Here is a 14,983-nt window from a genome sequence, read left to right on the forward strand (position 1 = left end):
ATCAGTCAGGAAGTTCAAACTTCCACTGAGCAATAATCCTGCATCTGTAAACATCCGAAACTCTGATTTAAATCGGAGACTTCAAATGGTTCCAGCTCTCTTCGCAGAATAGTTAGCCAAGAAAGGTCAGAGGAACGAAAAGCATTTCAAACTCCTTGGTTCTAAACTACCAGCTGTGCTCCCACATTACCACCCCACCACCCCCACCCAACCTTATCCCCGCACCCCACAATTACTGTTAGTGCTGCAAAATCATAGAATTTACAGTGCAGAAGGAGCCATTCTGTCCATCGTGCTTGCACCGGCCCCTGGAAGGAGCACCCTACTTAAGCTCAGGCGCACGCCTCAACCCTACTCCCGTAAACCCAGTAACCCAACCTAATCTTTTGCACACTAATGGGCAATTTAGCATGGCCAATCCGCCTAACCTGCACATCTTTGGACTGTGGGAGCACCCGGAGGAAACTCATGCAGACACAGGGAGAACGTGCAGAGTCCACACAGACAGTCGCCCGAGGCCGGAATTGTACCCGGGTCCATGGTGCTGTGAGACAGCAGTGCTAACCATTGTGCCACCGTACCGCCCAAAAGGGGCTTCAGTATCCCCCTGTGCTGGTGGCCGACACTGGGATCCAACACAGGAACCCAGTGCAATGCACTTCACACACTTGGCCCGAGGCGGAAGGCAGGGCGAGCAATGTGCAGCTCCATCCCAGTGTGGGTAGAAAGAGTGAGGTGGCAATCCGACTCTGCCCTCTGAAGTTCTGGCCCCTCATGAAGTCTTCTGTCATTTAATCTCTCCTGTTTTTCAACCTATCACAGATCCCGTTTTGTCCTTGTCCCAGCAGTGCAGCAACCTCTCACTCAAAACCCCAGCGCATCTTTAACTTTTCCCAGTTCTGATGAGCTGAGTTGGTAAACTCTGTTTCTCTTGGCGCAGATACTACCTGTCCAGCCGATATTTCCTGCGTATTCCGTTTTTATCGTGTTGCTGATTATGGAATCGTTCTGTACACGAAATGTATGCTGCCTTTCTTACATTATAACAGTAACTACTCGTCAAATGTTCCTCATTGGCCGCAAATCACGGCGAGATCGCCAGTGTTTGTGAAAGGCGCTATATAAATGCAGACTTTTCTTTTTGTGACTTCAATTTAAATTGACACCAGAAGTATATTAAATCCAAACGTTACATTCAACCCGATAAAGAAAGAGCACAGAGAGAAGAAATGGTCGGTGGATCAGACACAGTAAAACTAAACTGAATTAAAGGCGAGACAAGCAAGATGGAAAGAGAGGAAGGGAGAAGAAAAATCTACAAATAGAGGAAAAGAGAGATCGGTCGAATGGGTGTAATGCAATCTCTGGAACATAAAATAAAATATTTACTAGGACTTGGGTGTCGCAGGCTGTGCCAACATTTATTGCCCATCCCTAATTGCCCTTGAGGGGGTATTTAAGAGTCAACCACATTGCTGTGGATTTGGAGTGCACATGTAGGCCAGACCAGGTAAGGAGGGCAGATTTCCTTCCCTGGTGAGTCGGATGGGTTTTTACATTAATGATTTCATGGCCATCATTAGATTTTTAATTCCAGATTTTTATTCAATCCAAATTTCACCATAATAATAATAGCTTATTGTCACAAGTAGACTTAAATGAAGTTACTGTGAAGAGCCCCTAGTCACCACATTCCGGCGCCTGTTTGGGAAGGCTGGTACGGCCTTCTGAACCTGAACCAATTGAACCTGCTGGCATCGTTCTGCATTACCAACCAGCTGTTTAGCCCACATGGTGGGTCCCCAGAGCGTTTCCTTGGGTCTCTGGAATACTAGTCCAGTGACAATACCACTATGCCACTGTTTCCTGTGCGTTGCGTTCCGTGATCTTGTCTAGGAATGATTCTACAGGACTGTTGGTGACTTTGCCAGAACGACGATTTGTTAATGTACACGTGGTTAGGTAACAATACAAATTTTATACAGACCATGTTATTACAGAGTAACATTAGACTCTCCTCCAACTACCCTTAACTGTGACTATCCCTTGTGCACGCCTTACAACCTTTCACACAGTCCAAGCCGGGGACAACAAAGCTCTCAACACAAAAGTTACACTGAATTCCATTTAAAGAAACAAGTTTTTAAAAATCTCTAAAGAAGAACACAAGTGGGTTAAGAAAAGTTGGTGTCAAAGAGGGAATGAAGTTATATACAATTTATAGGGTAGAAACAATAAGCCCCAATAAAAGTGGGAAAGAGAATGAAAGGGTGAAATGAGACCCATAGAACTGCATTCCTCCCATCAAGACAGCTCCATTCACTCTTTGTTATCTCACTGTTTGGATTTACCTTTGCAAACGATAGGTGAGGATTGTTCAAGTCTACCTGATGAATATTCCCAATGAAAGGCAAACCCCAGGGTCCAGGAGGGTAGTTCCGACACTTCTTTCGTCTCTTCATGAAGTCAAGGATCAGAGCAAACACAGTGAAGAACACGGCCAGCACAGTGAATCTGTCAAATACAGTGAACAGGAACCCGGGGAAAGCTGAGAGCTCCATCTTTACCAGAGAGACAAAAACACTTGTCCAGCAGTCAACGAACTGTTCCCAGTCTCACCTGACTGTCAGTGAGCTTCGCTGCAGAGCTTTTCAGGGAGGAGTCCTTCATTCTTATGTAACAAACAACACCATGTGACTTTAGCTTACCCAATCTGTGATTTTAGGCAATGTTTGTTTTAAAAAGCAGCTGTATCCTTAGTGATGCCCATAGAAGGTGTGGATTTGGACTGACAATCACAGGCTCGTTGAAATTAAAATTTGGACCTCCTCCCAGCCATAATGTTTCTTTGCCTCAGTCTCACCTGATGAACGAACTACATCTTGAAAGCTCGTGATTCCAGATAAACCTGTTGAACTTTAACCTGGAGTTGTAAGGCTTCTTACTGTGTCCACCCCAGTCATTTCCACGCCAGCTGGCGGGGCAACAAAGGCCGTTTCCGCCAGCTGGCAGGGCGGAAATTCCTCCGGCGTCGGCCTAGCCCCTCAATGTTGGGGCTCGGCCACCAAAGATGCGGAGCATTCCGCACCTTTGGGGCGGCGCGATGCCCATCTGATTTGGGCCGTTTTGGCGCCAGTCGGCGGACATCACGCCATTTCGGGAGAATTTCGCCCATGTTCAGGGAACATGTGCACAGGGAAAGCCCCAAAGGAGAAAAGCGCCCCCACCCCCCACACAGCAGGTAGTTCAGGCTCCCGTGAACCCTGTAACAACCCACCGCACAGCCACATCGGACGAGGTGGAATTCCGATATTCCACCCCCCTCACAGTGACCCAATTACGGGACGCGTGTGCGAAAATCACACCGTTGCTCCCCGCTTCAGACCCACACCATTTCTTTGCCACCGTCAAACATCAGGCGACCATGTACGGCCTGGATGAGAGAGAGCATGTAAAGCTCATGGTTCTAAGTTTGGATCCATCGGTAGCAGCAGCCCTTCCCGACCCACAGAACGTAGGAGGAGGCACCCTTGCAGAAATGCACACCGCGATCCTGGATGCGATCGGGTATAACCTGGGTGACCCCGTAGATGGCCTCAATAAGTGTAGGCAGAAGAAGTCTGAGCACCCCACAGCGTTTGCAGGACGCCTGTGGATTCACTTCGAAGCCGTTTTGGGAGACAATATGGCCAAATGGACCCGTACCCTTATCTCCCATGCCACAGATGCAGGACCGAATGCCTGTAATAGTTATGATCCCTCAGAAGAGGCCCATAACGAGAAGTGGGTGGTTAAAAGATTGTCCCGCGTTTGGGAGCAGTCTGTTCACAATAAACCCGCCGCTAAAACCACAGTGGAAAAGCAAGCCGCCGCAGACATGCAGGCAGTAAAAGCCACACCTCACAACCCCGCCTGGGTAAATGAGGGAAAGAACATCCCCCTACCCAAATCAGAAGAACGTTACAACTGCGGACACTTGGGACATTTTGCAAAAGAGTGCAATGGCCCCAAAAAGCCACAGAAAGCCCAACAAACAGGCACTCTGATTAAGAAAAAGGCAGAGCCCATCCATAGCGTTAGCGCCCGTTCGGATCAGACAGACTTGACCGAAACAGACTGACGGTGTACGGGCTCCCCCAGTTGGGTCTGTGATACCCTTTGGGATAGGTCAGGACGACCCGTAGTCGCAGCGAAAATTCGGGGACAGCCTATCGAGTTTCTTTGGGACACAAGAGGGTCCCGCACCACCATAAATTCCTCCACCCTTTTTCAAAAGGATACGTGGCCCACAACAGCCACTATCACCCTCAGCGGCTTTACAGGCCACTCGCAGCAGGGACACATCACAGTCCCTGTATCCATCCAAATCGGAACCATAACCACAAAACATCCCGCAGTTTTAGTAGACCTGCCCCACACAGCAGAACACATCCTGGGGATTGATTTTATGAATTCCCACCACCTATCCTTCGATCCAGTCAACCAGTGTGTCTGGAAGATGGCGAAATCCGCTAGAGCCCCCGCAACGCTCAACATAGGGGACTATATGAACAAAATTAGCGCAGTGGGCGAGTTCTGGTTCAACCCCACCACACTCAGCACGGACCGGCAGGTTAGGGCAGTCCTGCAAAAGAACAGGGCAGCATTCGCGACCCACAAGCACGACTACGGACAGATGACTGGTTCCATACAAATAACAGGACCGGACCCTAGATCCCCAAAACAGTACGGATTCCCCCTAGAAGCAGAGGGAGAAATCCTAAAAGTTATAGAGAGCTTATTAGAGCAGGGCGTACTAAGATCGGTAGCCTCTACTAATAATGCCCCGATTTGGCCAGTGAGAAAGCCCGACGGATCATGGCGCCTGACATTGATTATCGGGAACTCAATAAAGTCACCCTCGCAGCAGCCCCCAACGTAGCAACAAGTCCCGAGACCATGCTCAAGCAGGGACTCAATTCCCGCTATTTCACGGTTTTGGACATCAGTAATGGATTCTGGTCCATTCCATTGGCAAAGGCGTGCCAGTATAAATTTGCCTTCACTTTCAGAGCGCAGCAGTACACATGGACATGCCTGCCACAAGGCTTCCACAACTCCCCCTCCATTTTCCACCGACAGCTGGCAAATGGACGAGCAAAACTTTCTCGCCCCGAATGTCTGGTACAGTATGTAGATGATCTACTACTGCAGACAGACACAAAGGAAGAGCACATTGAGCTTCTGTCCGAACTCCTGGAATTACTACATTCCATTGGCTGTAAAGTAAACCCCATAAAAGGCCCAGATATTGGAAGAAAAAGTGGTATATTTGGCTACAATTATCACACGGCAAACGCGAGATCGAACATAAAAGAATTGACTCGATCGCTAGATTGCCCCTTCCCCAGAACGTTTCAGCACTCCGGTCGTTTTTAGGACTGGTTGGCTACTGCGGAAACCACATTGACGGTTTCGCCAGCAAGGCAGCGCCCCTCTCAGACCTCCTAAAGAAAGAAGCCCCCTGGGAGTGGCTTCCGCAGCATACGGATGCTGTGGAATCATTAAAACAGGCACTCATAGCCGCCCCCGCACTCCAAGTTCCAGACCCGCTTTCCCCTTACGCCATAGAGGTAGCAACCACAGACCGCACCCTTTCAGCCGTGCTCCTGCAGGAACGGCATGACCAGTTAGGACCCATAGCTTATGCTTCCTGACTTTTAGATGCTGTGGAGCAGGGATTTTCAGCCTGTGAGAGGCACCTGCTCACAGTTTTCTGGGCAGTCCAGTACTTTTCATACATTACCGGACTGAACCCCATCACCATTCTGACCGAGCACACCCCCACCCAACTTTTACTGGACGGACGACTTAAGGACGGTACCGTCAGCCAAATCCGCGCTGCTAGGTGGACCCTTCTCTTGCAAGGACGGGACATCACAGTAAAACAGACAAAGACTCACACATACTTAGCAGACAATTTGCAGTACCCCGGAACCCCCCATGAATGTGAAATCATCTCTCCACATCATAACACAGGCCCCTTTATACCAAAAACACCCCCCAGAAAAATAGGAAATTCATCTCAGAGCCCCCCTCACCCGGACACGTGTGAACCCATTAAGATCTATGTGGATGGATCTTCCACAGTCTTAGATGGGCAGCGCATAACAGGTTGCGGTTTTATGTTGAGGACGCGCAGGGACGCGCCCTCGAGCAGATAGCATTAAAACTCCCCGGGCACTTAGACGCGCAGGCAGCAGAGCTTGCGGCCATCTCGTACATAATAGACCACCCAGATTCCTTCCCCAGCCCAGCAGACATATACTCAGACAGCCCCTATGTCTGTAACAGCCTTACAGAATTTCTGCCCCTGTGGGAAACAAGAGGATTTGTTTCCGCGGATGGGAAACCCCTCCCCTCAGCCCCATTACTGCGCCATATTTTACAAAAAGCCCAGAACAGGACCTTTGGCATCATAAAAGTCCGCAGCCACCATCGTTCCTCCCCACCTGGAAATGTAAAAGCCGACGCACTGGCTAAGGCAGGATCCAGGCATGGGTATTTTTGGAAACCCCCCGAAAGCGCGCCAGTGAGTGCGCCAGTGAGTGCAGTTCAGGTCGCGCAGACTAGGATCGAGGATCTAGTAGAGGCCCAGAAGCAGGATAGCGCTCTCACTGAGATTGTGAAAGGGAAGTTTCCAGCCTCCTACGAGAGGTTCAGAAATACACTAACCACACATGACGGTGTGGCGTTAAAGGACACCCTTTATGTAGTTCCTGAGCAGGATAGGACCCAATTGATTTGTTTATTCCATGATGGTCATGGACACCAGGGAATCGATCCCACTACAGCCCACCTCAAACAGCTTTGTTGGTGGCCAAATCTCAAGGAAGAAATAAGCCATTACATTGAGAATTGCCTTATCTGTGCGCAGAACAACCCCGATAGATATGCCAAAAAGGCCCAACTCAGCCACACCCGACCCGTTAACGGCCCCTGGACTAACCTCCAGATTGATTTTATAGGTCCATTGTCCCCTTGCAGGAATGGCTATAAATATGTTCTGGTGGTCATAGATACTTTTACAAAGTGGGTGGAAGCATTTCCATCCCGCACCAACACCGCAAAAACCACAGCCAAGATCCTAACCCACCACATCTTTACAGGATGGGGACTCCCCCGCAGTATTGAATCGGACCAAGGTTCTCACTTTACGGGACGGGTCCTCACGATATTTGGCATCACCCAAAAATTCCACATTGCGTACCACCCACAGTCGAGTGGTATAGTGGAGCGCATGAATCGGACCCTAAAAACCACCCTCAGAAAAACGGTCCAGCAGAACAACACCACTTGGGAATCAGTCCTCCCTTTTGCGCTGATGTTTGTGCGTAACACTGTTTCCACCTCCACAGGTTACACCCCACACACTCTCATGACCGGACGCCCCATGAAAGGGACAGAATACGTGTTAGGTTTAGACCTGACCAGCCCCAAAATAACCCTCACCCACGAGAAAGCCGTGGAGCAATTAGTTGCTAATGTAAAAACGGCTCAGTTAGCAGCCGCAGTTAAATTGGGCACCAAAAAGAAACAGAGCAAGGCCTGTTTCGATAAGGCAGTGCATGCAACGGAGTATGATATAGGACAGCAAGTGATGTTGTCTGTATATAACCCCAGCACATTCCTGTCTCCAAAATACTTGGGTCCGTACTCCATTGCGGATAAAGTAAGCCCATCAGTATACAAAATAAAATACCCAAATGGTAAGACTGCGTGGTTTCATATAAACCAGTTGAAGGTTTATGAAACACAGTCAAACCACACACCACGTCATGCTTGACGCAGCAGACCACACCCTGCCCACAGCCAACGTAACCCGACCAACCCCCACCATGTTCAGCCCAGCCACGGATTCGACCTCGACTCCACCCCCAAAATATACACTCCGCCCCGGAACGCCCAAAGACTGCAGCAGCAGATACAGCGACTGTGACTCGGACGATAGCCACAGCACGCCTCCATACTATCCCCATGCAACCGGACCCACACCCAGCGACTCCAACTACGATCCCAGTGATCCCTTCCTGATCATTTTTCTAAATAAATCCCACCACCGACCACCGAACCACACGGACGACCCCGACTTTGTCCCCACACAACTCGACACAACTCATTAGCACCGCGACAACTCCTACACACTCGTCAGCAACGACGAGAGCCCCAACTCACACCAAGCAGCCCTTTCAGCCCTAATTCACTCCAGAGTTTGGCACCCGGGAGAAGGGGACGACCTCGAGTCGGACCCCCAAGCCGCAAACCCCTTTGCGACCCTGTTCGCAACAGAGAACTGAGGTGTCCACATGATGGTTAAAGGAAACGCTTGGGAGAAGTGTTGTCCTTCCTGATGGAACCTGAAGGATGTTTTCTGTTGTTCGTACGTTTGTTTAAGTGTTGTTCGTCCGACAGGAGAATTTTTTTCCAGCCGCTTGTTCAGCGGTACCAACTTATCTGCAGATACCTGGTCAACAGACCAGACGCTTGTTCAGTGGAACTAGCTTGTCTGCAGACACTTCAGCTGATACCGGTTCGGGTATCAGACGCCCGATCGTAACTGCTCTTCTGATTCAAGGATAGAATCACTCTAGCAGCCCCACCACAATGACGACATTTTTGCCCGTTCTTGTCGGTTGCTCAGGCAGTGGAGAAACGGCGTGAGACCCGCCCTGCCTGGGGACCCCCCCGTTGGTCAAACACGCTCGGGTATGGGAGATACGGCATTGGTAACCGTCCTACCCGGGGACTCCATCCAAATCTTACCCATCGCGGCCCATACGCACCTCATTTGACATTTTTCATTTCAAAAAGTTTTTATTTGTTCAGGCGACCTTTAGGTTGCTGCCATCTGCTATTTACATCCTGGAACATTTGGATGGTAAATCAGCACTGGTCCGTCATTGGGAAGTGTGCCGCGTCCTAAAATTTGTTTTTGAAAAAAAAATGAGGGAGTCACACATAGTGACCAATTATAAGGGTATAATTGGCCCCAAAGGACAGACACACTAGCATACCGGATATTGAACAGAGGTAGTTACAGATACTATGCTTGTTTTTACAGAACTCCAGAAGCTCCAGGACCGGAGAAAATACAAGAGGGCACACAGAAAGAAAAGGAAAGAGGACAGCCATGAGGACCCCCTTCATCGTGCTCAACATGATTTTTGTGAACATTTAGTTGCGCAGGAACGCGAACCCCATGACTTCAAACCTCCCTGCTGTTAATGTTTCACTGCCCCGCAGTACCCAAAGTCCAGTCACCAGCGACACTGCATCTTCCTGGTGTGCCAGATTCATAACCTGGTACTCCCTGTCCTACGTGATCGAAGCACTGTTAGCATTGGCGATACTCTGCTGTGTAGTGCAGACTATACGCCTACGTAAATGGGGAAGGAGAGCGTACCGCGCTCAAACCCCGGTATATCAGATCAGATCCCCTATATTCGGTTACGACCAGACCCCCGAACCCCGCGATCTATAACAAAATAATAAAGAGCATTCACTTGCATTATTACTGTAAATAAAGAAATGTACAAATTTTTCATGAAAAAAATACTGTATGATCCTGAGCTTGACTGCCAAGTCAGGAAAGATTATGGAATAATGTAATTTTTGTTGTATGTTTTAGGAAGACAGCATAATACAATGTTTCGTGAGTATAGTGTAATAAGGTTAAAATAGAGGTTCCAAGTTTGTTATTTTGTAAATGCATGTCCCTGCCTGACATAGCGCCCTTAGAATTGATAGGTAAAACATTTTGTGCATAGCTAGAGTCAGAGCAGAGGCCATGTAGGAGGTGTCCCCCCCCCGGTCAGGGAATGGAAAGAACAAAATTTATGTGATCCTTCACGCTTCACGTTAGGATCACAAGGAGGAACTGTAGCCACCTAAAATGGCTGATTCCCGATTAGAATGGTCAAACCCCGATCTAAAATGGCGAACGAAAGAGGCTGATGGGAAAATCAGCCAACAGGACTCAAACGGACAGCTGCAGGTAAAACAGTGTATTCGCCTCTGGGGAAGTCGGCCCAGACCGATACCTGCAGCCATCAACATCACAACAACCCAGCCATCTGCGTATTAAGCAGCCTTCCCCGGGAACAATTGCTACACATTAGCAACATAAAGCCGATCCAGACCTTTCGGCGCCAGCAGGGGCTGACACAAAGGAAGGTAGACGACCACACCCCGATCAAGGAATCGCCCCATTATTGGAGCATATCGAACCAAGTGATTGGGACCAAGTCCAATCACTTGAAACCAGGTACGAGGTCCGCCCCGAGAGGCGGGAAGCCCCTGGGAACTATAAGAATAGGGGCCAAGTTCAGATCGACCCTTCTCTTCCTGCTCGCAACCTTCGAGACCCTTCGACAAAGAAAACAGTAAGTCTTACTCCAGCGATCGCTACCAGATAGGTGCTCCTGACTATCGACTTGTACCATCTTTGAATCCCGCAGACCCAGACCCAATTCGAAAGACCATTCGTTTCCCTGACCTGGTGGGCCATTTCCAAAGTTAAGTATTGGCCTTTAGTGGTAGGTAGTAGTCCAGAAGTAGGATTATTGTATAAGTATTTATTGCTGTATATAATAAATGGTCGTTGATTTAACTTTTACTAAGCGGTGTGCTGCATTATTAATCATTACTTGAGCTTGAACCACGTGGCGGTATCAGAAAGATACCTGGCGACTCGTGAGCAAAGGGGATAGAATTAGAGCTAATAAAACTAAGGCTAATAAGAGCAACAATACAACACTAAGTAATCCTTAAGCTGTCCTTTTAACATCCATAAGACTTTAAAAAAAGAACCTTTAACAGAAGCACATCAGGTTAAAGTCACTATCGAGAGCAGTTATCAGTTTTAAATCACCAAAGGATCGATTTACATACTTTAGATTACAGAAAGAGAGCCTCATACACCTTCTGGCTGTGACTGCAGCTATCCAGCTCTTGAAACAAAACTTAAACACACCCTGCAGCAAACAGTCTAAAACAAAAGTAAAAAGCTGACAGACAGCCCAGCTTCACCCACACTCTGACATCACTGATGGGCAGCACGGTAGCATTGTGGATAGCACAATTGCTTCACAGCTCCAGGGTCCCAGGTTCGATTCCGGCTTGGGTCACTGTCTGTGCGGAGTCTGCACATCCTCCCCGTGTGTGCGTGGGTTTCCTCCGGGTGCTCCGGTTTCCTCCCACAGCCCAAAGATGTGCAGGTTAGGTGGATTGGCCATGATAAATTGCCCTTAGTGTCCAAAATTGCCCTTAGTGTTGGGTGGGGTTACTGGGTTATGGGGATATAGTGGAGGTGTTGACCTTGGGTAGGGTGCTCTTTCCAAGAGCCGGTGCAGACTCCATGGGCCGAATAGCCTCCTTCTGCACTGTAAATTCTATGATATATTTTTTATATACACCCATTTCTTAAAGGTACATTTCTTAAACACCCGTTTCTTGAAGGTACTCTCACATGACACCTCCTCCCAAGCAAAAAATAAATAAACCATCAACATCAAGATGGTTTCATTTTTCACATTTTCACTATCCTTTAAGAAATGCACACAGTAAATATACTTTTTCGTTTCAAAAAGCAACACACGCAAACAGGTATAATAATATAGTCCATTTCCTTTTCTTTGTTCTTCTTCCTCCAACTGGAATCCTTCTCGATTGTCATCTCTTTGAACACAAAAGTCTTTGCACGATCCATCAATTTCTCTACGCCTCTGTCTACATTTCTCTTTAAAGTCAGATACTTTAGTTCAATCTGATCACAGAGTCCCTTGTAATTCTCCAACACAGGAGCATTGGTTATCACAGCTTTCAGGCAGTCAAATGCCTGTTGAAAGTCCGCTGTCCACTGAAATTTTCGATGTTTCTTCAGCAAGTCCATCAGTGGAGCAACCACGCTACAAAACGTTTTCACAAATGTTCGATCAAATCCACTCATGCCAAGAAATCGCATTATTTCCCTTTGTGTCAAGGGTATTGAAAACTCCTCAATAACCGTTGGGTCACATCCCGTGTGACCATTCAACCCTGTCCGATTGTATGGCCAAGGAAAATGACTTGGGCTTTTCCAAATTCACTTTTGGCTAGGTTTATCACCAAACCCACCTCCTGAAGTCGATCGAATAACTCCATCAGATGTTTTAAATGTTCTTTCCATGTCTGGCTGAAAATTACCAGATCATCGATGTGTACCACACAGTTGGGTAATCCTGAAATGATTTTGTTAGTTAATCGTTGAAATGTGGCTGGGGCGTTTTTCATGCCAAATGGCATAACTTTGAATTGGTATATACCATCTGGAGTCACAAAAGCTGAAATCTCCTTCACCCTTTTGGATAAAGGTATCTGCTAGTAACCTTTAAGTAAATCCAGTTTGGAAATAAAAGCAGATTGTCCCACTTTCTCAATACAATGCTCCAAACGTGGGTTAGGATAAGAGTCCGTTCTTGTAACTGCATTAACCTTTCTGTAGTCCACACACGACCGTTGGGTACCATCTGGTTTTGGTACCATCACTCTGGGTGAGCTCCATTGGCTGCAACCCACTTCAATGATGCCATTTTTAAGCATACTCTACATTAGTTCAAAAGGACTGAATTTGGTTGACTCATTAGGTGCATCCCTAATTGCAAACAGTACGAATGGAATTCCTTTATCCCATTCCTCTGGATAATCTTGACAATAAGCCCTCAACATTGTCTTTAATGTCTGATGCCACCTTTCTAAAACTCCCTGCGATTTTGGATGCTACGCAGTTGATTTAAATTGTTTTATTCCTAAGCTATCCAGAACTTCTTTGAATAACCTTGAGGTAAAATTTGATCCTTGATTCGATTGTATTTCTGTGGGTAGTCCATATCTCGTAAAGAATTTAAGTAATTCCCCCACAATCGTTTTAGCTGTAATATTACGTACTGGAATGGCCTCTGAAAACCTAGTAGACACATCCATTATCGTCAAAAGATATTGATTCCCACTTTTCGTTTTAAGAAGCAGTTCCTACGCAATCAATTGTAAAAGGTTCCTCAAATGCTGGAATAGGGATTAACTGCGCTGGTTTTATCACTGCTTGAGGTTTCCCTATCACTTGACATGTGTGACATGATCGACAAAATGTAACTACATCTTTATGTTGTCCAGACAAATAAAAATATTTTGGATTTTAGCTTGAGTTTTCCTTATCCCCAAATGACTCCCATTGGTACCTCACGTGCAACTCGCAACACCTCCTTTCTATATCCTACCGGCAATACTACTTGATGAACTTCTGCCCAAGTTTCATCCGCCTGCATATGTAAAGGTCTCCATTTTCTCATCAAGACATCACTTTTACGGTAATAACACTCTGGTATACACGCAGATTCTTCTTTCGTGTATGCTTTCTGATACATCCGGTTTATTTCTACATCTTTCTGCTGTAACTCCGGCAATTTTCCTGAACTAAAAATATCCGCCTCATCCTCCGCCTGTTCTTTTCCAGCCACCTGATCAAAAAACATTTCAGATAATTGCACTTCACTTTTATCTTCACTCTGATTTCTTCTCTTGTCTTAACCTGTGACTTTGCAACCTTGTTACTACACAATCCGTAAAAATCCCAGGATATTCGTCCTTCAACACTTCAGTTGTCTGATTTTCCACTGGTTTATCAACCACAGTAGGCATCACTCCCACCTGCGATCCAGCTATATTATTACCCAAGATGAACTGTATTTCTGGACAATATAGTTTCTCTATTACTCCTACTACCACTTCATCACTCTTCACTGGACTTTCCAACCTTACCTTACATTCTCTGGCAGTATTCTTCCCAAACAACAAAACTCCTCATCTGTTACCATTAAAGATTGACTCGCTCCCGTATCTCTTAAAATTGCGACTTCTTTACCTGATCCTCCTGATACACATGAGTAAACTTTACCCACACAAGTAAATTATTTGAAGAGATCTGGCACCTTCATATCAATCACCTCTTGATCAGGTTGTACAATCCACCTCCTTCACTTCACTTGGGCTTTCCTTTACCATATTAACAAACAAATTCCACTGTCTTATCCTGTTTTACCACATCAGCCTTCCCAGTGCTTTTCTTCAACCACCAACACTGTGACTTTACATGGCCCAGTTTATTACAGTGAAAACATTTGAAACTTTTCATTTCTTTTCCACCGTCCTGTATTTCTTTCTTAGTCTGAGGTACACTCTCCTGATTGTCTCCCATCAGATCATCTTTACCTTTAACACTTGAGTATTTCTCATGTCCCCAGTTTCCAGCCCTCACAGGCTGAAACTGATGTCGCAAACCAAAGTTCGATTTATGAACTAATTCATAATCATCTGCCATTTCTGCTGCTATTCTCACAGTTTTAACCCTCTGCTCTTCCACATGAGTTCTCACTACATCAGGAATTGAACGTTTAAACTCCTCCAAAAGTATAATTTCTCTGAGAGATTCATACGTTTGGTCTATTTCAAAGCCCTTATCCACCTCTCAAAATTACTCTGTTTGGTCCTTTCTAACTCCTTGTATACTTGACCAGGTTCCTTCCTTAAATTTCTAAACTGTTGTCTGTAAGCTTCAGGCACTAGTTCATACGCACCTCAGATGGATTTTTTTCACCTTCTCATATGACTCAGATACCTCCTCTGATCGTGATGCAAACACTTCACTAGCCCTACCAACCAGCTTTGTTTAAATCAGTAATGCCCACATGTCCTGTGGCCTTTTCATTTGTTTAGCTACCTTATCAAATGAAATGAAAAAGGCTTCTACCTCTTTCTCATCAAACCTTGGCAATGCTTGGACATATTAAAATAGATCCCCATCAAGCCTTCGACTATGACGCTCTTTCTCACTATCCTCACCACTATCATCCAACTGTACGTTTCCCTTTACGCCTGCCAATTTTAACTGACTGTCTTGTTTCATGGCCAT

The 14,983-nt window shown here is 46.6% G+C and overlaps 1 protein-coding gene and 1 pseudogene across 4 annotated transcripts in view; one reads left to right on the forward strand and one right to left on the reverse strand.

The window, feature by feature from the left end:
• The window catches only part of LOC140387110 (cytochrome P450 2D17-like), a 294,894-nt pseudogene that overhangs the window by 216,783 nt on the left and 63,128 nt on the right, over nucleotides 1–14,983 (forward strand).
• The window catches only part of LOC140386683 (cytochrome P450 2D17-like), a 209,935-nt gene that overhangs the window by 153,793 nt on the left and 41,159 nt on the right, over nucleotides 1–14,983 (reverse strand). The window contains exon 2 of one of the 4 annotated variants that reach the window (XM_072469236.1): nucleotides 2,352–2,514. In XM_072469236.1, the coding sequence (XP_072325337.1) occupies nucleotides 2,352–2,514 (163 nt within the window). Of the gene's footprint in view, nucleotides 1–2,351; nucleotides 2,634–14,983 lie in introns of those variants that run through there. The other 3 variants (XM_072469238.1, XM_072469237.1, XM_072469235.1) reach the window with 3 other exon arrangements.

The sequence above is a fragment of the Scyliorhinus torazame genome, chromosome 12 (assembly GCF_047496885.1).
Source record: "Scyliorhinus torazame isolate Kashiwa2021f chromosome 12, sScyTor2.1, whole genome shotgun sequence".
Lineage (NCBI taxonomy): Eukaryota > Metazoa > Chordata > Chondrichthyes > Carcharhiniformes > Scyliorhinidae > Scyliorhinus > Scyliorhinus torazame.